Source organism: Xiphophorus maculatus, chromosome 14 (assembly GCF_002775205.1).
Source record: "Xiphophorus maculatus strain JP 163 A chromosome 14, X_maculatus-5.0-male, whole genome shotgun sequence".
NCBI classification, from domain to species: Eukaryota; Metazoa; Chordata; class Actinopteri; order Cyprinodontiformes; family Poeciliidae; genus Xiphophorus; species Xiphophorus maculatus.
In genome coordinates this window covers 2,792,243-2,812,916 of record NC_036456.1, presented here as the reverse complement: position 1 = coordinate 2,812,916, position 20,674 = coordinate 2,792,243, and the positions used below count along the sequence as shown (strand labels likewise).

General features: G+C 41.4%; 1 protein-coding gene across 3 annotated transcripts; it reads left to right on the top strand.

The window, feature by feature from the left end:
- The first annotated feature begins 118 nt into the window (after positions 1–118).
- Positions 119–20,607, top strand: LOC106699654 (nectin-4-like). Of its 3 annotated transcripts, none has more exons than XM_014469141.2 (11): positions 119–470; positions 8,583–8,777; positions 9,150–9,317; positions 10,603–10,881; positions 11,031–11,145; positions 15,234–15,388; positions 15,490–15,628; positions 15,907–15,991; positions 16,110–16,190; positions 17,753–17,944; positions 18,085–20,607. In XM_014469141.2, exons 1-11 carry the CDS (start codon positions 416–418, stop codon positions 18,433–18,435), a joined length of 1,815 nt encoding a protein of 604 aa, XP_014324627.1. In that variant the 5' UTR covers positions 119–415; the 3' UTR covers positions 18,436–20,607. The 3 variants fall into 3 exon arrangements, with proteins under 3 accessions (XP_014324627.1, XP_023202893.1, XP_023202891.1); XM_023347125.1 differs by having other exon boundaries at positions 120–470; positions 15,487–15,628; positions 16,110–16,172; XM_023347123.1 differs by having other exon boundaries at positions 120–470; positions 15,487–15,628.
- The last annotated feature ends 67 nt before the right edge of the window (positions 20,608–20,674 follow it).

The following is a 20,674-nucleotide window of genomic DNA, read 5'->3' as shown; positions in this document are numbered from 1 at the left end:
AGCCGAGCAAGTAAAGACGAGAAAATAACTGTCATGATGCCTTCACTGAACCAGAAAAGCGAGTTTTTCAGTGTGTGTGTGTGAGAAGCAGAGAGAAGGAGGGAGGGAGGGAGAGGCAGAGCGCAAACAGGTGTATCCGATCGGGCAAAGGCAGCACCTTCTTTCACCACACGACCGACCTGATGGCTTAACGTCACTCCTGGACAGAATCCCTACCACACTCTACCCCAAGGACCACGGCTATTTGGACCAGGACCAGGATCTTCCCAGAGTAGACCGTTCTTGAGGATGATCACTCACCGGGAGGCATGACGGCTGCCCACTAATTTCGGATCCTATACGTGGACCGATGAGCTACACAGCTGTGCTGACGGAGTCCCGGCTTGTGCACAGTTATCAGTAACGCCAAAGGAGGATGACATCTCTGCTCTACAGATTCTCATTGGGTCTCCTTGGGCTCCAGATCTTCGGTAAGATGATTTTTTAATTTTTTTTTTTTTACAACACAGGGATGTGACTGAATAATGATAAACTAAGCCTGGATGGTATGAAAGTGCTTTGAAGGCTCCTCATAAAGTCGCAAACGTTTGTGTTGACTACAGAGTCAGGTCGTTTTCAGCCGATGTGATATGCAGAGTCTGGATTTCTAGCGTAGAGGTTTGGTTTGATGCCCGTCAGAGCAGGCATTGTGGAAAACACTGGTAGTGATCACTGAGAGATCAGGAAAAACAGGTTGTTGTTGACCAATCTGCCTACCGAAGCTTAGGAACTGCATGAACCCTTCTTCTTTGTATGCGCTAAGCCTTAAAATGCCACAGGTCAAAAGGTCGTTACACCCCCCCCCAGCGGCCCACTCTATTTCTACGGTGTGAAACGTCTTGGCACGCCATGATCTGTCAACAGGCGGTTGTTTGGAAACCTAATGAAGTCAACAACAATCCTTGTGGTGATAGATATGATTGTGACACCTATGGGAAAAAAAGATCTGTCTTCCATCCATGAAGCCAGGACAGGCTGAGGGTTATTCCAGTAATGCAGTGCAGGCAAATTCCACAGTAAGGCCCAGACCTCATCCGGGGTCACAGACATTCAAACCACACACACACACACACACACACCTTAGTCTCTCAATACACTCACCAGCTCTGATGGTAAACACATGAATCACATCCTTCCCAACTCATTACATTGTCCCACACACAGTGTTAGGACCAACTGTTGCACAAGACTTAATTAAAGCTAATTCGCATCTGGAACCACAAACTTTATTGTGTTTTGTTTGGATAGTGATGTGATAGACCAACAGCAGTTTTCTGCCTCTTGTATCTTAGGTAAACGTTTCAACGTTATGGCTTTAACTGTTCCTTATGTTGCCGCATGTCTGATGAGACTCATGGGATTCTGTGGGCAGGACTTTTTATGTCCTTCTTAACAATGGCTGTTCTCTTGCCACTTCTTGAAAGGCTAATGATAATCCTGTTAATCCTGTTAACCCAAAGTTATCTTTGATGAAGCAAGCACTGAAAGCTAACGTCTTCTGTGGTAGAAATCAGCGGTGGGCTCTGCTAGCTAAAACGTTATTTGCACTAACCGTAAAGCATTTACCAATTACATTAGTTTTGCTAATGTTGAAGCATCACACCAACATGGTATTTAGCATAAGTTCAAGTTTTATTTTCAGCCACGTTGATAATTATTGTGTATTAATAGCACAACATGTGTTACAACATTGTCTATCGACCTCAATAGGGTCGATTACGTTTCAGGAAGTGATTGGAACACATCTTTCACTCATGGTTCCAGATTTATGGTTAGAGAGTGTTGCTAACGTTACTACTGATTTTGCCTAATTGACTGATTGATTGATTTAGTCAGAAAGCACGCATGAGCATAAACATAAACATGTAACTACTAAAAGATTTCTTAACAGTCAATGACAAGAACTTGAATGTCAACATTTATTCAACAGAAAGATAACAAAACAGAAAAGTGATATGGTGCTTAATTCATTGAGGGGAAGCTAGGTTTGCTAAATGTTTTTTAAAGTTAGCCAAACAGCTAACTTAAACCTAACTGAAAAATTAGCTCAGCTGTTAGCACATTAGCCAAAGTCTGCCCACCACTGGTGAAAGAAACACTTCCAGGACAGTTGATGAGGATCAACAAGTTTGAGGCCATGAATAAAAATATTTTTGAATCAAAAAGCAGGTATTGTCATCCACTTTACAAACCAACCTGTCAAAGTGTTTTCTGTCATCGTCCCAGCATGCTAGGAGCAGCTTTGTGTATAATAACATCATAATCGTTGGTTCTCCTCAAACCATCCACTCTGCAGGCACTCAGCAGTCGCTAGATCAGTTACATCAGGACTATGAATGATTAAAATATTGTCCCTAATGGTGTTGCACTGATGTGTCCCTACAGTAGTTCTCTCTATGCCTGCTACTCTGTGTTGATAAAACTGCAGCACTCATTTGATTGGTGTTTGAGTTTTCAAAAGTCATTGTTAATAAAAATGAACAAAACCACTAGAGTGAAAACATACCTAAAATATGTCTGTATTTGGATGAGTATCAGCGTTTTAAAAGGATTTTTTTTTCACTACTACAACGATCACCTTATTCATATGTCTTGATGATTTGTGCATGTGAATGGAGGACAAACATTCCTACATGAATAATGTCAACTTTTACACCTTTAATAATATAATTAGTGCTTCACCTTGATGACCTCAGAAATGGCCTCTGATTTTGTATATCAGTCTATTTAGCTGCTTTATTAACTTTATTGCTACAGATCTAAAACGTTCTGACGTGTGTTATTGTTTACAAGGTGGATCATCTGTTGGAGGAAGTCGGGCTCCACCCTCTACTTACCTTGCAGCAGACGTCCAGCCCAGTCCCAGCCTTAATTACACTGATCAATGGGATTGGATTCTTGGCTCATTGTAAATATTGCCTCCATAATATTGTGGTTGCAATATTATGGAGGCAAAAGCAGCATTTACCTGGATATCAATGTGATATTTCACATGATTTTAATCAACCATATTGTGTTGCCAAAAAACTATTTTTTTTGGCAACAGTTTTCTGTTGTAAGTTTTTTTAGAATGGTGGCTCTGTTGCGTAATTTCTGATTTTTTTTTTTTTCCCCCAAGACTTTTGTCTTGAAAAAAACCTTTCTTTGGTTAAACCATTGCTTTTTTTAATCCCTCTGGTTTTGGATTCTGTGCAGCTGGCAGGACTTTTGCTGTTATTATTTTACTTTCTGCCATGATGTGCAACAATGCCGACAAGACATTGTTTTTACAGCTAGGAGGAGCTGATTAGCATTTCAAAAAAGCTCAAACTGACACCTGAACTACGACCCCAGAGGAGTTGAGGAGGAGGCTTTATGGATGCAGAGAGAGAAGGAGGAAGTTCAAGCCATCTCATAGCCCCGACTCTAACGTCTCTCTGCCCGGCTTTCTAACCTAATTTCCATACATACTTAAAAAGTGGCAAAAGCAAATGAGGTGGATTAGCAGTTCTTGCTAACAACTGATGGAGTCATCCAGGACATGTTACTGTGGAATATGTTTTCTCTGATCCAGACATTGGGCTGTTAGCTGACAGTCATGAGACTGTCCCATTAACAGCCTTCAGTCAGAGGCCTCTACAGAATCATTGTGAGACTGACTGCTACAGGAGATTGCTCCTTCCCAAAGCATCATCATGCACAACAACTCTGAAGAAACGAGTTATGACAACATTAATGCTATTTTGGCATAATAACTGAATTGACTGCAGTCAGAAATAAAAAAAATAAAATAATAGTATGTTTTATTTATGATGCCTTTTTTATTTTGAAATCTCAAAGGTCTACAAAAGACCAAAAAAAATGACAAAAGATAATAAAATGAAATAAGATGAGATTAAAATAAACAGCTAAGAAAGTGACGTTTGGAGAGATGAATGGAGAAAATGCTCTTAGCATTGATGCTAATCCTTTTCAAAATCCAAACTATGTGTTTCTGGTGGAAAAAATGACCACACCCTACACACAGTTTAGCTACCAAGGCTAGCTACTTTACCGCAGCTGTGCCCAGAAACACTCCTACACCAACACCAGGAAAAATGTGGATGTTAGCTTATTGTTGGCGCCCGATTAGTGGTGGCTGTCAGGTTGTTTTATAGGACAAAGTTAGGAGCTGCGGGGTTTAAAATGAGCAACACTGCTAGCTACCACTGCTAGCATATCAGGCTACATTACAGAGGTTGATATGCTGTGATACAAACAGCAATGTGCTGGGCCTTAGCTAACCTGCAGGTAAAACAACAGGCATGAAATAATCTAATCTAGCCAAAAAAAAACAGACTTACTCTGTTGTCTTTCCTCCTGCTTAAAGTTCTCTGCATTATAGAGAGAACACACTTAGCCACTTCACCCCGCCAAGGTTGAACAAGTTGTATTAGCTTTCTCCTAATTATTACCTGTCAAGGTTCAGTCTGAACCTTCACGCTGAGTTGCTCCTAGTACAGCTCTCTTCCTCATGGTCTGGATTGTGGAAAGCAATTTAGCAGTTGTGTTTGCCTCAGGGTTGGCGCCAACGGCCTTCAGCTGCACACTGGCTGTTGAACCAACGTCAGGATCAGATTCTGACCTTCAGCGATGGGTCTGGACTTTCAGGTGGTTTCATGAAGAAGTGTGTGCATTTCTACATTGGAGGAGGGGAAAATGTTGGTGTTGTCATACAGAAGTGAAACTAGAGATAGAAGTAGGTAGTCTAAAAATACAAAGAGCAAGTTTGTAATTCAGCTCTGATCCACTCACCAGTCTATCGTGTTGAAATAAATAACATAATTATAAAGGCATGTGTGTTGCTTTTGTCTTTTTGTTTTGCCACGTGCCTTATCAGAGGCACAGAATGAGTGAGCAGGTTGTCAACATCACCTCAGGAATTACAGATGTCACCAAGCAAACAATGAGCTTTGTCTGTATCAGGCGAATGTCTGCAAATCCGCCAGGAAAAAAAACAACAACCTGCTGACAGGTGCAAACAGGCAGGTGCACCTTAACTATTAAATTCAGGTTGCAGAGTTCAACATCATAGCTCTGACTCTGTGTGTGTGTGTCTGTGTGTGTGTGTTGTGTGTCATCTAATACACAAGGCCATTGTGTGTAAACTTTGCTCAGAGGCCACTGTGACTGTGTTGTCCAGATGCTCTGGTAACCTCAGAGAGTTTGCTATGAAAACCCATCCTGAGCAACTAGTTAAGTGACATATCTTTGCTGGTACTCAGCATGCTTGGTAGACATCCTGTTTTCATTCTCCTTTCTTTTTCTTTCCTCAGTTGTTCATTTCACTTGCAAAGCCTGGTGGTGTTTCATCTGTATTGTTGATCTTAGAAACATCACATAAAAAATGGACTAACTGACGTCAGAAACAGAGGAACATAACCCGCTGAGGCAATTGTTTGCATGGGATTTTACTTAAGGGTTAGAGACATTGTTGCTTCATTTAATGAAACTCATTTAATGTTGTTTAATCTCCTTCTAACAATAGACAATTTATTATTTTTAGATGCGCATCTGCTAAAGAAGATGTTTCATTTTAAGGAGGCATCATTTATTTCTTTTTATAGATCTGAAAATCAAGAAAATCATAAAACGTAGCAGGCCTGTTTGTCTATGAGGTGAAAGAACTTTCAGGTTTAGCTGTGCTAGCGCTGGTGGTTCAGTTGAAATATAACCGCAGATGTGTGTAAAACGCCTTTGCTGGAAAAAAATTAAATGGAGGTGGAGGTTGATCTTTTTCATTAAATAGGGAGGAGAGAGGAAGGCAACACATGTAGCAATTGGCTTGAGACCAGGAATCGAACCTAGGACAACCGTATTGAGGGTTATAGTCTCTACATATGGTGTGCACTCTACCCACTGAGCCACACAACGCCCAGACAAACTGCAAAAAAGTAAATAAGTAAATAAAAAAATAGTCTACTAGTACTTTTAGTGTCGTTTGGTTGTGGAAATTGAAGGAAATTATTTCAGAAAAACAGAAAACTGCTAATAACTGCAATTAGATTTTATAACTATTTTCACAAAACCTGGTGGTACTTTGTGATGTTTTACTGAAGGTCACTTGAAACCACTGAGGGTCCAAAGAGCCACTGGTGAACTGTTTTATACTTCTGCATAAATGTTCTGTACACGACGAAACAATTGTATGCAGAGAACATCTGCATACAATTGTTGCAGATGTTGATGGCTGGAAACAGAGCTGGTTACCAACCAACAGTCGATTGAAATGGTCCAACTGCTTCCTAAGCACGTCTAAGATCTGCAGAGTCCTGCTATTGAACCGTCGTTTGTCAGAGTCCACTGAAAAATCAGTCCTGAGTTCCGTAATTTTGGGAAATCGGCCAAAACTTATGCTAAAAACTGATCTTATCCACAACCTCGTCCACCTCCACCAAGGTCTGAAAATCAGCCACTTTTACTCTGTCATGACAGAGAGACCCCGCCCACCAGGTCATGTCTGCACATATGAGGTTAACAATAGTCACTCAACTGTTGTCAATTTAGCAAATGTTTAGACAAAAAAGAAAATCTAAATCAACCAAAATTGGAATAGGCCTGATTGACCAGAAAACTGCAATTGGTGTACGTCGAGTCATTTGATTAGGTGTAAGTTCTGTGCCAACATGGAAGCACCGTGATGGAGTGAGCTTCCTCTCAATCCTATGAATCCTATGAGGGATCAAAACGTCCACCAAGAGAATGTCTTTGACCATTTTGGCAATTTTTATGATCATCCAGTGAGATGGAGAACTGCGTCTAAAGGCAAACCTGATGAAGAAGTTGGCTCAAGGTCAAAAGCTTACAATTTCAATTTAAAACAAAGGCAAAACCTGCTTTAATATAACCTGCTACGTTCGAGAGAATAAGGAAGACTTAAATGAAATGAAAGCATTTTCTTTTTCATTTTCTAGTAGGTTCTACCAACAGATTCTGATCATTCTTGACACCAAAATCAGGAAGTCCTGAACTCATACACATCAACCTTAGTCTATTGGAGGAACTTTGAGATCATCTATGTGATTCTACAAGGCCTTGAAACAGTATCGACAGCCTTTGTTGTATTTGATTGGGATTTCATGGCAGGTTATCACTAGCAGTATATACTTGTGAAGAAGAAGGAACTGTGGTTTTGGTAAAGGGTCATGATTCCTAAACTCAGCGCCAAGGTTAAACACAGTTTGCTGCATGCCTGACCAGAGCTGACCTTTACCTGTCGGGTCAATGGAATAAAAAGCAACGGGCAGCACAAAGTCTTTGGGGAAAATTGAACATTTTGCCATTTGTGCAATTAGAGCTGCAAGCCTATTGAAATATATCTTCAATTTTGGACATCTAGATACTGAATTGTCTGCCCATTCTTCTTTGTAAAATAGCTCAAGATTAGAAGTTAAGTGATGTTTTGCTGCAGATTCACAGTTGAATTTATACTGGCCCATTGATCTACATCAATTTCATTGTACCGCTGGTTGTTTTTAGGTTCATTGTTTAGTGTATTAAGAGTACATACAGCACTCATCAGACTCCTATTAAGTCTGACGAGTTTCAACCCAACATAAGACTACCACCACTTCCAGAAGTACCATAGTCCTCTTGGCTGCTTCTCTGAGTAATACTCTCCTTGTCCGATCTAGTTTATGTGGGCCTTTACAGACCAGCTAGATTTATACTGACCTGTGTATGGGTCCACAGCCAGGCCTATATACATAGGTGGATTTCATCTATCCATGCATCCACCGACTATACCCACTTGCCCTTGAAGGGCCGTTGGGAGGTTGAGGCACCTTGAGGTGGAGTACATCCTGCACAGATTGACAGGATGTACTCCACCTTTCATGCTTTTTTCCCGCTTGTCCTGGGTCAGGTTGCAGGGGCAGGAGCCTAAGTAGGGAGACCCAGACTTCCCTCTCCTCTGCCACTCAGGCCAGTTCCTCTGGGGGAATCCCAAGGTGTCCCAAGGTCAGCCAAGAAGCATAAGACTTCAGCGCGTTCTGGGTCTTCCTCTGGGTCTCCTCTAGGTGGGATATGCCAGGAACACCTCACCATTGAGGCATCCTAACCAGGTGCCCGAGCCACCTCGACTGGCCCCTCACAACGTGGATAAGCATTCATGCTTAAGGATAATTTGAGACCAATTAACAGTCATGATTTTGGACTGTGGGAATACCCCAGATTACCTGGAGAGAACCCACGCATCCATGGGGAAAACATGGAAACTCCATCCAGGAAGATGGAAAGATTCCCTAATTATGAAGAAGCAGATTTTATTTAGGATACTCAGAGTAGAGAGGGCTGGATACAAGCAATGTGCTTCACTTTTCAGTTTTTTATTTGCAAAAACAATGCATCCTTCCTCTTCATAATTATGCACTTCTTTGTCTCTCACAAATGATCACACTATGATAGATGGGAGTTTTTATTTGTAACATGACAAAAAACCTGGATAAGCTGAAGGGGGTCTGTGTCCTCTTGTGTGGCACAACATTGACTATCTTAATCTTTTCCCAATCCTTGTGTTTTTTCAGTGATGGGGGTACAGGGACAGTCTGAGGACGCTCCATCAAAGGTTTCCTTTACGACTTTGGAGGAGAAAGAGACCGTCCTGCCCTGCCCGTACGAGCTGAACGAAGAGAAGGTGGTGCAGGTCACCTGGTATAAGATAATCTCTGATGTGAACAAGGAGCAGATCATTACTGTAGACAGGACCGATGGCCAGTATGGTAGGTTGAATTGTACTGTGATTATATATGTTGCTTTTCCTCTCTACTTTATCTGCTAACTGACAGTTTCACAGATGACATTGATTTCCTTCCCCTCTCTTCACACTGATATTATTTCTATAACTTATCTTGCTCTCTTGTTTGCTTGGTCAAGCAAACAAGATGGCTCCCAACTGTGACTCCATGTTTAAATAAGGTAGACTAAAAGATTTTTGCTGTTATTGCCTTAAAATTTTAACTATCAAAATGCTTTAAGTGAAAAGTATCATCAGACCGTTGAGGTCTGTTTTGAACACACTGGACTTTTTTCAGTCACTTTCTTAAATGTCTGTTAAACTCTCTGACTTCTTTTACTGGCCACTCTCTGTGCAGTGTCCGAGAAGTGGAAAGACCGCGTGCGCTTTAAGAGCAATCAACCCATAGTGGATTCGACTCTGGTCATCACCAGCACAAAGCCCTCCGATGAAAGCGATTACCTCTGTCAGATCACTCTTTACCCATCTGGGAGCATTGTCAAAGAGATGCATCTCACCGTGCAGAGTGAGTTATCTCTCATAAATCTGATGTAATGTGGATAAAAACTAACCCAATATAAGTGACGAACAACAAATGCAACCTAATTGTTCACTTTGGTTTAGGTACATAAATCTTTTGTATGTCTCAGAAGAGAAACTGCATAGTCCTATTGCTCTCTTTATTATATGTCACTATCTAACTAGGCTACTCAAGTGATACTGGTTGGCTCAATCCCACTGTTGCATATTTATCTTGTGTTTCAATGGTGTAGGAAGTCACCCTGCCTAAAGGTTAATTTAGGTTTATTTTGCCTTAATTTGAGACAAAATTAACGTTACCTTAATTTTGCCTAGCTACACATTCATTAGTATAGCATATTACTGCAATTTGATCTCCAGCTAGATCAGGCTGCCATGGAGTTTTTATAGATACATCCAAAATGTCTGTAGTCATGGGCATCAGAACCATGTCTGGTTCTACACAGATGAACACATTAGTGCTCATCTGTGTATGTGTAAGAAAGTAGATCTTTGTTTGTTTTATTTCTTTCATTCAGTCTCTTTAGCTTAAATGAAAGCTACTACATACTATACATAAAGCTACTATACAGCTTGTATAGTAGCCATACAAGCTGTATAGCTGCTATTGGCATAACAAAAACAAAGATAGCCTGACTTGTTTTAACTCATTGGAATAAAAAGTGATGATAATAATAAAAATAGAAAGCTATCCAAACCAGCCTTAAACAACATGAAAAGTAATTGAACCGTTAACTCAGCAACGGTTCTGATTGAATTTAATTCAGTTTATCTCAGTTTAATTCAATTCAACTTTGTTCAGTTCAATGTAGTTAAAATGAATTATGTTTATTTCAACTCAACTCAATGCAACTCAGTACAGTTAAATGAAATGAAATTAAACATGCTTCAAATCAGTTTAATTTTGTTCAGATGAATTCAATTTAGTTCAGTTCAGTGTAACCTAATCCAATTCAACGCAACCCAATTCAATTCAGTTCAATAAAGTGAAATTGATCTGAAATCAGTTCAACTCAATTTATGTTTATTCAATTCAGTTCAATTTGATTGAATTTAATTCAATCAGATTAAGTTAAATGGAATTCAGTTCAATTCAAGCCAGTTTATTTGTACATGGTCAACTAACTAAAAGTAGGACAGAAAGATAAGGTCAGATCTATGGGTCTGAGTGTTTTTGTTTTTTTGTGGAACAGATTAATTACAATATATAGTCTTGAACCTGCTCTTGCTGTCCTTTTTCTGATAAACTCATATAACAATCCTCCTCCCAGCCATTCCTATCAGCTCCTTGGATCCTGTCTATGTAAAGGAGGGCGATTCCTACAAGGTGGTGGCCTCCTGTCGCTCTGTGGCCGTCCCACCTCCTGAGCTCTCCTGGGACACAGAACTGAACGGTCATGCTGTCAAACAGATCTCTGACAAGGGGGTTGTCTCCACACACTTCTCTCTGCACCCTCTGAGGAGTATGAATGGAAAGAAACTGGACTGCCTGGTTCAGCATCCAGTATATGACAAACCGCGCAGGATCCAAAATCAACTGGTGGTGCACTGTGAGTATACATTCAGAGAATCAGTTGTTGCTATTTACGTCATTTTCAGGTTACACTAACACTAGTAGAGAGAAAGGCAAGCACAACCCTCTTTACTCTCATCTTGCCTTAAATGATTAGAGCCTGAAAATGGCTTCTCTTTCTTTCAGTTCCTCCAAACGCTGAAGTGTCTGGCTACAGTAAAAAATGGTCTGTCGGTATGGAGAATGCTGCCCTGACGTGCAAACATGCAGGAAGCCCTGAACCAGCCCTCACTTGGACCAGGTACAACAACGCTCACCTGCCCCTCTGGTTGTCTAGGAACTGCATGACTAACCGTCTGATGTGTCTGGTCGCTGGTGCTTCTGTTAATTCTTGCAGAGCAAAAGTGCAAATTAGTTTTCGGCCTGTTATGTTGTGAATTTAATTGGGATGTTTGTTGAGGTTGCAATTAGGTTGTACCCAGGATGTAGGTAATATTTACAGATACTACCCAGTCATTTGAGATGTAAAATACCCATTAGACGTGGGGTGTTCCTCATCTGCTCCTAGTTCTCTGTACAGTTGAATTTTTCCTATAGGTTGTTCAATCTTACCAATCTGTTCAATCTGTTCAGTTGAATAATGCTCAACATCTGTGTTGAAGTTTTTGTTATCGACTTGAGAATTTTTCAAGCAGCTAGACATTTAAATTTGTGCTCCTATTTTGAGCTGTAGCAGCTTCATTTCCTCTACGAACATTCTTCCCCTCAACACCCCAAGAACTTTATTTCCAACAAGAAACATAAGAGGACAAAATAAAACATGGACAGTAGTAGACAAGATATTAACATAAATACAACAACTAGGGGCATTATAGAACATGTCAAAATTAAATGGGTGCTCGAAGGTTGTCGTCTTTCAAGAGGTGATATAATTTGAATTGAATTTAGCGTTAAAACATTAGCTTCTGCTAACGTGTTGGTGAAGGGCTACACCAACTCGTTTTTCTGCCACTAGCTTCAGCGCTAGCTTCTCAGCGCTAGCTTCTGCTAAATAATGTGTCGATGTAGCACTTTAGTGGTAGTGGAACTAACTTTTTAGATAGCAGTGTCCACCACTGGCACTTCATTTGCTTTCGCTGCTCCTCTTTACATCTCTATGTGGTGGTTTGTTTAGAAAGGGAAGCAGAGAGACGATGGAGCTGGGAAGATGAACCTTGCCCTTTATGATTGATGGAAGAGTAATTCAAGTATTATTTGAGCTTTAATGATGCTAATCAGCTGCTTCCAGCTGTACAACAACACCTTGTTGCCCCAGTTACGCATCATAGCAACTGTCTGGCAGTAAAAAAGGAAAGGCGAAAAGTTATGCAATGGTTCTTTGCTTGTTGGTCTGCCATGTAAAATCTAAGTAAGACATTTAAATTTGTGCTTTTAAGCTGAGAAAGTTTGAAAAGGTACTAGAGTTGTGAATACTTCTGCAACACGCTGTACCCTGACGCTCCAGAGCAGGAAGAGATCTGCTCAGCGAGCTTCGCCGTTTCCTCTTGAACTGTTAAAAACCAGCGGTGAGAGTTTGTGCTGGCCTAATACTGATCACTGATCAGTGCGCACAGTGAACTCCATCGGCCAAAACCAAAACCAAAGCCAGCGTTGGGTTTCATTTGAGAAGTGTTTGTCAGATCCACCGCCTGGCGCATTAAATATTCTCAGGGTGTGGCGCAACTAGAAAAATGTGTGTTGCGAACTGAAAGAGTCACAGCCCCTATTAAATAATGAGCGCTGACAGCTGGGCCTGCAAGACAAAACATACAGAAAGAATGGATTTATCCGCTTCAGAAGTACAATAAGGACTGCTAGGTGTTTCTGTGAGCTGCTGCAGACTTAATGATGATGATGATGATGATGATGATGATGATATGCTTATTAATTGCTATGTTAGTCATGGAAACACCTATTGCAAAGGTGTTTTTGTGAGTAATGCTTAACGTACGCATTCCGATCACTCACAGACATACTGGGAAGTGAATCTGCACCCAAAATCTGTTGTTACATTCAGCCTCTTCTTACTCACACAACAGCCGCAGCGGCAGGCAAACCAGTTGGGAGTCGGTGGCAGCAGGTGAAGTAATAGCTTGTGTCACAGTGTCATGTTGTGGCTTGTGCAGAAAGCAGACAGATGAGACAGTTTCACATGAAGAAGTCGGAACGTAGAAGAGGGCAGGAGGAGGGTTCAAATGGAAAAAGGGAAAGGGATGAGCAGACATGAGAGAGGTGAACCAGGAGCAGAGAAGTGGGGTGGAGTTAGTCATTAGTGGAGGGGGTGGGGTGAAGAGGAAATGAAGTTGGTGGATATGTCTGATAAGCTATGAGAGTGATGCTATCACTCCGACGTGTTAGATGCAAATGTAAAAACAGCAAGTTCCTCTTTCCGACTCGTGACTCGGAGCGCTGTGAAATAAATGAGCTCAGTGTGAAAGCTAACTTGTTAGCCTCGCGGAATGGCGGCTAACTGGAAACGTCTGGGCTAAAAACAACCCAGTTTGGGCTGTTTTGCTAGCTTAGTGTTGGCTCTGATGTAGTCCGACCCAGGCCCGGATTGACTGAACTCAGTCTGGTTTATTAAGGGTAGATTTAGGTTGGTTATTTAAATCATTTTGTTAATATTATGGATTCAAAAGCGTTAATATTATGCCTCATTACATTCCTATGATTTAGACTCTGAATGTTCATGGCCCTGCCCCTCAATCATTGGTTGGTGTGAATAGCCGATAGCTGCTGATTGGACAGATGTCCAGAAGACAAGCAGTACAACCACAAAATGTCATGGCTGAAGAATCTGTTAACAGAGTTCTGTGTCCAATGATAATATATTTTAATGTACCCATATTGACCACTTATTACCTTTTAACAGAATCTGACTTCAAAATTTTTAAACTATTCCTTAAGTATTTTCATTTGGCATATTTCTATCGTCTTACCATTTCTTGCCGAAGTCTTATCAGGTAGTTGAAGCGTGTTTTCTAGCCCAGCAAGCTTTGTGGGGGACGCATGTGAATATGTATGCTTTGAGAGATGGCAAGTTGATAAGTTATGATGAAACTCTAATCTATGTAAAGTGAATGAAATGCATTCAAAACAACAACTACAGCGGGGCAACGCCCTTCACAGATGCTGAACCCGTGAGTCACCCAGCTGGTCTGGGTGCTTAGCTGAACAAATGCCTATTTTGCCTCACACCCTCTCTTCTAAAAAAATAAGAATACTGTTAAGATTGGGTGCGAAGCTGTCAGTTAGAACAATCAAACGTCTTGATCTTTCATCTTTATGTGCTGATCTTTCCTGTTTGCTTGTTGCCAAACAGCCACATGCTCAGATGGACTCTAGGTGGGGCTGCAGCACCCGACATTTTTCCTCTGGACAAAAATAGTGCCCTTCTGAAATCGTTTGTTGTTTTGTATTTGTTTCTTTTTTTAACAGTATATAGTGTGTGGCCCAATGTAGCATTTCTGGCTTTAAAAACCTATAAAGTTCTTTTCTTATCCATCCTCCCAACACCTTTGATCAGCTTCCCGGACCCTTGTAAAGAAAAGCATTGCCATAACATGCCACCTCCACTGTGTTTCATCATGGTGATTATTTAAAAAAACAAAACAAAAAAAGCAATCCACAGAAAAAACTGTTGAATAATTTTGCTCTCATCTGCTCAACATTTACAACATGGCTGGTAGTGAGTTGGAACTGGGATTTTATCTCATCAATATTTCCTGTTTTGATCTGTAGAGTGCAATTAAGGCTGCAGAACATAATATTATTAAAAACATTTGTTTTACATATTTGTTGTAACTCTCACCATGTCGTGACAGCATCGTATGAGACAGACAATCTGTGAAAAAACTCGAGCTCCTCTGTCTTCTCTGAATGCTAACTAGAAACAACCAATCAGAGGCGGGTTTTAGGGCTGTTAATCACAATCTGGTGTGGCGCTGCTCACCCCCCCCTGCCCCTCTCCCCTGGGTCTCTGCTACCGCTACAGTTTTTCCATGTCGGCAGATCCTGTTGTAAATGCTCGGCCTAGTTAGCGTTGCTCCTGACGACGGCAGATGAATGGTTAAAAGTTCTTCTGCCATTAGCGCATTTAGCAGCAAATACATGAGATTGAGTGAGATTAAGCCCCTCCTCCTAGCTCTGATTGGTTGTTTTGGACCGGGAGCGGTGTATTTCTTCAGAGGTGAATAGCAGCTCAGGGAGCAGGTGCAGGAGGAGATCACGCTTATCGGTCTCATAACAGTCACAACATGGTGACAGTTTTAACAAATATGTAAAAAACAACAACATATTCTTTATAAAAGTTACATGACGCAGCTGATTTTTTAAAACTTTTGCCTCCAGATTAGGTGGGCAGCTTCCTAGCGGTGCAGTTCCTCACCCCGATGGAAGACTCGTCTTTGAGCGACCCCTTAACACCAACGACTCCGGCACCTATCAGTGCTTGGTGAAGAACTCAGAGGGTGAAGATAAGAATACTGTGACCATCACTTTAGGAGGTAGCTGACCGAGTGACCTTTCACTCTAACGCAAACTGTGAGAATCCATGATGAATCAGTGTGTGAACGGCATTAATCTAAGCGTTCTGCTTCCGCAGCAGAGACCACAATCGATCTCAAGAAGTTGATATTCATCATTGCGGGAGGCGCGGCGGCCGGCCTGCTGATTCTCATGCTCATCCTCACTTGTCACCACCAACGCAAGAACAAGAAGCTGAAGAAGGAGCTGACTCAGAAAAAGTACAAGATAACACTGTTTTTTTTTAAGTTTTTTTTTTTAATAAAGATTAGATCAAATCAGATTCAGACGATCATTTCCAGAGGGCAAATTGACGAAATATGCATGAATGAAAACAAGTTAAAAGCCATGAAGCAGTTTTGACAGAACATACAGCAGATGTGTGCGTCAATGTGAAGAAAGATGAAAAAAGTTAGAATATAGTTATATACATTATCTATATGCGATGCAGTATTAAAACATGGGCTAAAGGTTGTTTTCCCATCTCATATCTTTCCAGAGAGGAAATAAGCACTCTGTCCAGACAAGCTTCGTTCAGGAGGGTGAACTCTGTCAGCACTGATGCCAGAGACGTGTTACTAGAAGTTAGTCTTTAATGTGCTGAAATCACTACGTTTTCAACAGTCCTCTTATTAGTTGTCATTTTTGTGTTTTCTTCCCCGCCCGTTTTAACAAGTAAACTTGTATTTCTTTTCACTGCAGCTTGACGAACACCACCCTCTGAGGGTGGAGGGAACCCTGAGGAACAGCCTGTCATCCCTCGGGGTCAGTCTACAGATCAATGTAAATCTGCATGCAAGGCCAGGGCCTGGGACTGAGGCTTTACTGTCCAGATGCCGCGCGGCTAAGTTCTGAAGTTCGGCATTTCCGATCTGAACGTAGTGCGTCTCAGACTTTAACATCAACAGTAACACAATGAATAACCAAAGACCTTTCAGACGGCGAGTTTTTGGGGGACGTTTGGGTTCTTTGGCTTTACATCCTCACTCCTCTCTAAACTACTTGTAGACAAGTAATTTGGCTGTTGATTTTGAAGTATGATAATGTAAGCCTAATAGATTCAAAAAGTCACTGGTTACTATAAAAATGTCAAAGATATAGCTTAGCTCTAATTTCTCACCAGTCAGTAGTTGTGTGTAAGTAAAATTATGATACCAATTTTGTTCGAACTTTTAAAACGTCACAAAAACAAAAAAACAAAACAAAATGGGAAGTAGGATTTATTCCATCTACTGGTTTGGTGCGACTCAACCTACACTCAGTGTAATTTGGTCAGATGTTGACGCTTCGTATGGCTGTAATAAATAAGTAAGATGTAGCGGTTGCAAACTAGCATGGACCACACACCTCAGAAAAATGGAGAGTCCTGCCCTCTGTGCTGGAGGATTGGATTTTGAAAATGTTTCTGAGTTCTGTGCCTCTGGTGATGCAGAGACCCATCAGTGAATGGGAAAGTTTGAAATTTAAATGGCAAACTCACTTTGTCTCCTAATGTTTTGGAATGATAATCCACTGACAGCAGGAAAAATCCTGTTTCAGTGGATTATCCTGCCAAAGAGCTACACACTGTTTACGATAACGTCATTACCAAAGTCGATCATGTAGAAGCTTAGCATAGGTTGTACATGGACTGCAAACTGCAGACAAACTTCTTGACAAATACAGCTCAGTAAACACAAGAGGCTTTGTTTAGCTAATGAAGCAAACCGCTATGTTTTAACTAACCCACAGGTATAAGGTGGTTGATGGCTAGATTTGATTTGGTTCAAGAGAAAAAAAAACCAAGGCAATGTCAGACCCATTGGCTTCGTAGCATGTTAACAAATAAATGCTGTCACCCATAAGCTTCCTATCATGCTAACAAGAGTATGATATCGCCCATTAGCTTCATAGCATGCTAGCATCCTCTCTGAAAGGAGGAATAGCAGCACTGCTGTTTAGATGTTGTGTCATGGCAGAAGGATAATGTTTTAGGATTTTTCGGTGTGGGCTCTTCTGTGTGTTTCAGACGGTTAATTAGAAGGCTGCTTCCTCCAACCTGTTTGTTTTTGCTTCCTTTTTAATATTTATTTTAATGCATTTGATTGAAATAAATCTTGTTGTTTTACTAACTTTAACAATCCAGTGTAGCCCTTGAACGTGAAAAGGCTCAAAGGCATGAATGCATTTGCAGTACCCTGACCCTGATGTTTTGCAATATAATTGTAAAACATCTTGGTTAGCACAGAAATATAGCTTTGCATATTCATAGCTCTGAGCAAACTAACCTTATCACACGACCAGGAAACATTACTATCTATTTAGCTGATAAGTTCATCTGTTTGCATGTTTTTCTGCTTTAACAGGAGCAGGCCCGTTGCCGTGACAGCAGATCAACTGTCTCAGGTGGGCGCGGAGGAGGGGCTCCCGCGTTTGACTCTTTAGGCAGACCGTCCATCTACAATAACTCCCGGAGGGGAAGGGACCGGCCTATGGATCGGGACAGCGAAACCCGGCTTAGAGTAGAGCAATATGTGAGAAACAGCAACATGTCCTTGGTAAGTGTCTCATGCTGCCTCTGGCATGTCTAAGCTTGCATCTACCAAGTTATGGAAAACTTCTCACCCAGCTTACTAACCCCTTGCATATTTGCCTGATGATAATGGGACTAGTGATCGTCTCTTTTCTGCCATTGCAGCAGGACCCTCGATTGCTTCCTCCTCTGCTGCAACCGACATATCCCGTGGTCCGCTCAACGGAGATCATAAGACAGATGAACGGCAATGCCGTCATCCCAACAGAGGGAGGTTCCCATTCAGGGAGCGCCATAAGGAACTACCAGCCCCCTCCCATAAGCTGCACATACCAACAAGTGGCGTACGATGAGGATGAGATCGACGAAGGGCTGGGAGGCCCTGCCAGTCAGGAGCATCCTGACGATCAGGATAGCGTTGCCTCCAGCTCGAATTTCTCAAAGAACAGAATAAGCCCTCAGCCTCACAATCATAACCCCCACACTTCATACGTCCACAAGGCCCAGATTGTTTAGCCGGTGGCAGCAGAACCTTAGGTGAAACCCCAAAACTGGGCAGTTGTGCTTTTGGACACAAGTCACCCAGAAAAAGCATCTTTTACTTTCTGCTCAGTGTGGGAACTGACTTCACTCAAGAAGAACAACTCCTGATCTCCGCACGGACGTTTAGAGATCAGTCGCATTGAAAACAGAGCATATGACTAATTTCCCAGTCGTTGCAGCTGTGTCAGCTTTTGCAATACCTTGTTGTTTTAAGTGGGTTCAGCTGACAGGTGAACACAGCTGAGAGACCTTGTGCGTATACACCTGAAGCATTCCATACCAGTGGAAACCAGGAAATGTGGGAGGAGTATCAAAAAGAACAACTGTGTGGGAAAGTATGTAAATCAGAGGAGTCGATTGCAACACCAGCAAAGCGAGGGCGTATTGCTGAGCCGGTGGTGTTTGGTGGAAGAGTAACCGTGCATGTGACAAATTCGCGGATGCACAACTGTTTGGGAACTGATCCAGAAGTTGTGTGAGTGTCTGGCCACACCTGAAACATGCATACCTCTGTATTGTCTCCGAGTCTTTCTCAGTCTGCATTCATCTCAGGCATTAAGACCAGAAAATATGTCTCTATGTTCATTTTCAGCACATACGGACTGATTTACGTCCGTTAGACTGTGTCTTATTAAAGTGACAGTCAAAAAGTTTTTTCCTTTTAAAGTTCAGACGTTTCCACATGCAAGGTCGGTTGTGTCCCGTAACTTTGCAAATTTAAAAACTCCACGTCATGCTTTTTCACTCACGGATACTGTGAAAAGAAGTTCAGTACACCCAACTTCTACATGTTTTTAATGAAAATTGACATTGTATATATTGAAAGCATAAAGGCGCATGAAACACAAGTCAGTTCACACCTTTGCCAACTTGTCACGAGATTTGTACCCAACAAAATTTAGTTGACTTCCTTTTGTAATTCTGTTGGTTTTTAAATTATAAAGTATAAAGTCACACAAACTCTTAATTCGCACTTATAATTTAATTCAATTAGATGTTATTTTTAGAAGACTTCACTTTACCGCCCCACTGCCACTGACTGGTGTTCTGACTGCTGTATCAACCAGCTGTGACATGTTTCTATTCGATCAAACCACAGTATAGAAAGTCTTCACTGACAGCACATAGCCACGTTTCCTTTCAACAGGCTGTGAGCAGATTCTGAAAACACTCTACAAATCATCAGTTTTGGAGCAGGCAACGTCCCCCTGGTGGGTACGAATCGACGCTCGGTCGGTACGAAACATGGCAGCCGACTCCTGGTATCGGACAAAATTAAGTATGAGATTACAAAGAAGCAAAAGCTCCAATAAAGTCTGTTACACGTGGAGTTGCCTATTGCTCGCATGTGGAGCTACAGCATACTAAACTCAATAATGAATGTAAACACGGACATTTTTGTCTACAAGCTGTTCTGGGAGAGTTCCCTGCCAATGGCAGCAACAGAATTATGCCTTTACAAGAGGAATGTGACGTTATCTTTACCAGTTTGATACTCTGACAGAACCAAATATGTATTTTCCTTTATTTTTATTATCTGTGGACTGTTGGTTTTAACGTTTGGTCGCGATATGTTGTAAGTGTTGTTGGGCTCTGTTACTTCCCTCAGGGGTGTGCCAAAGGGAACATGAAAATGTGTTTTGCTTTTTCTTTGTAGAAATTTAAGTATTATTTTCCTCCATGTTACACAGCTTTCCTGCTGCATATATGGCTGCTTCCCCGAGTTCGAGATCTTTGGGTCGAATGTTTAAGCAGTTTGTGACAAACAAAGCACTGATCCCAATCACCTCAAAGGCCGAGAGCCGTTGAACGGCTCGCTGTCGATTTGTTGAGGAAAAGCTCTCCCTGCTGTGCATAGCTGGGAACTGCAGGTGGCTTGTAGAATTCACTGAGCTATGAATTATTATTTTTATTCCAAATATCGTTGTGTTTCAGAAGAGCTTCCTGATCTGGATTTTTGTTTTTCCCTTGGAGGGCGGTATGACATAGAGGACAAATATGGGAGGGTAAAATAGCCTCAATGTGCATGGCGTCATCCAGTTACTCGAGGGATTTTTTTATTTTTTTTGATTATTTTTTTACTTTGAACATGTGAACCAATGCAGAGGACGTCAAAGTTTAAATAAATACTAGATCATCACTGTGGCCCTTGTTTGCTTCAGGCTTTGCCCTGTTTATCTTTCTTTCCACTAACTTCTAAAGGGTGTCAGCA

Excerpts from the sequence above, each read along its gene's own strand:
- LOC106699654 (XM_023347123.1), top strand. The coding sequence starts at position 416 with ATGACATCTCTGCTCTACAGATTCTCATTGGGTCTCCTTGGGCTCCAG. Across the intron at positions 16,191-17,752 it reads GGGTCAGTCTACAGATCAAT|GAGCAGGCCCGTTGCCGTGA; the intron begins GTAAATCTGCAT and ends CTGCTTTAACAG. Across the intron at positions 17,945-18,084 it reads GAAACAGCAACATGTCCTTG|CAGGACCCTCGATTGCTTCC; the intron begins GTAAGTGTCTCA and ends CTGCCATTGCAG.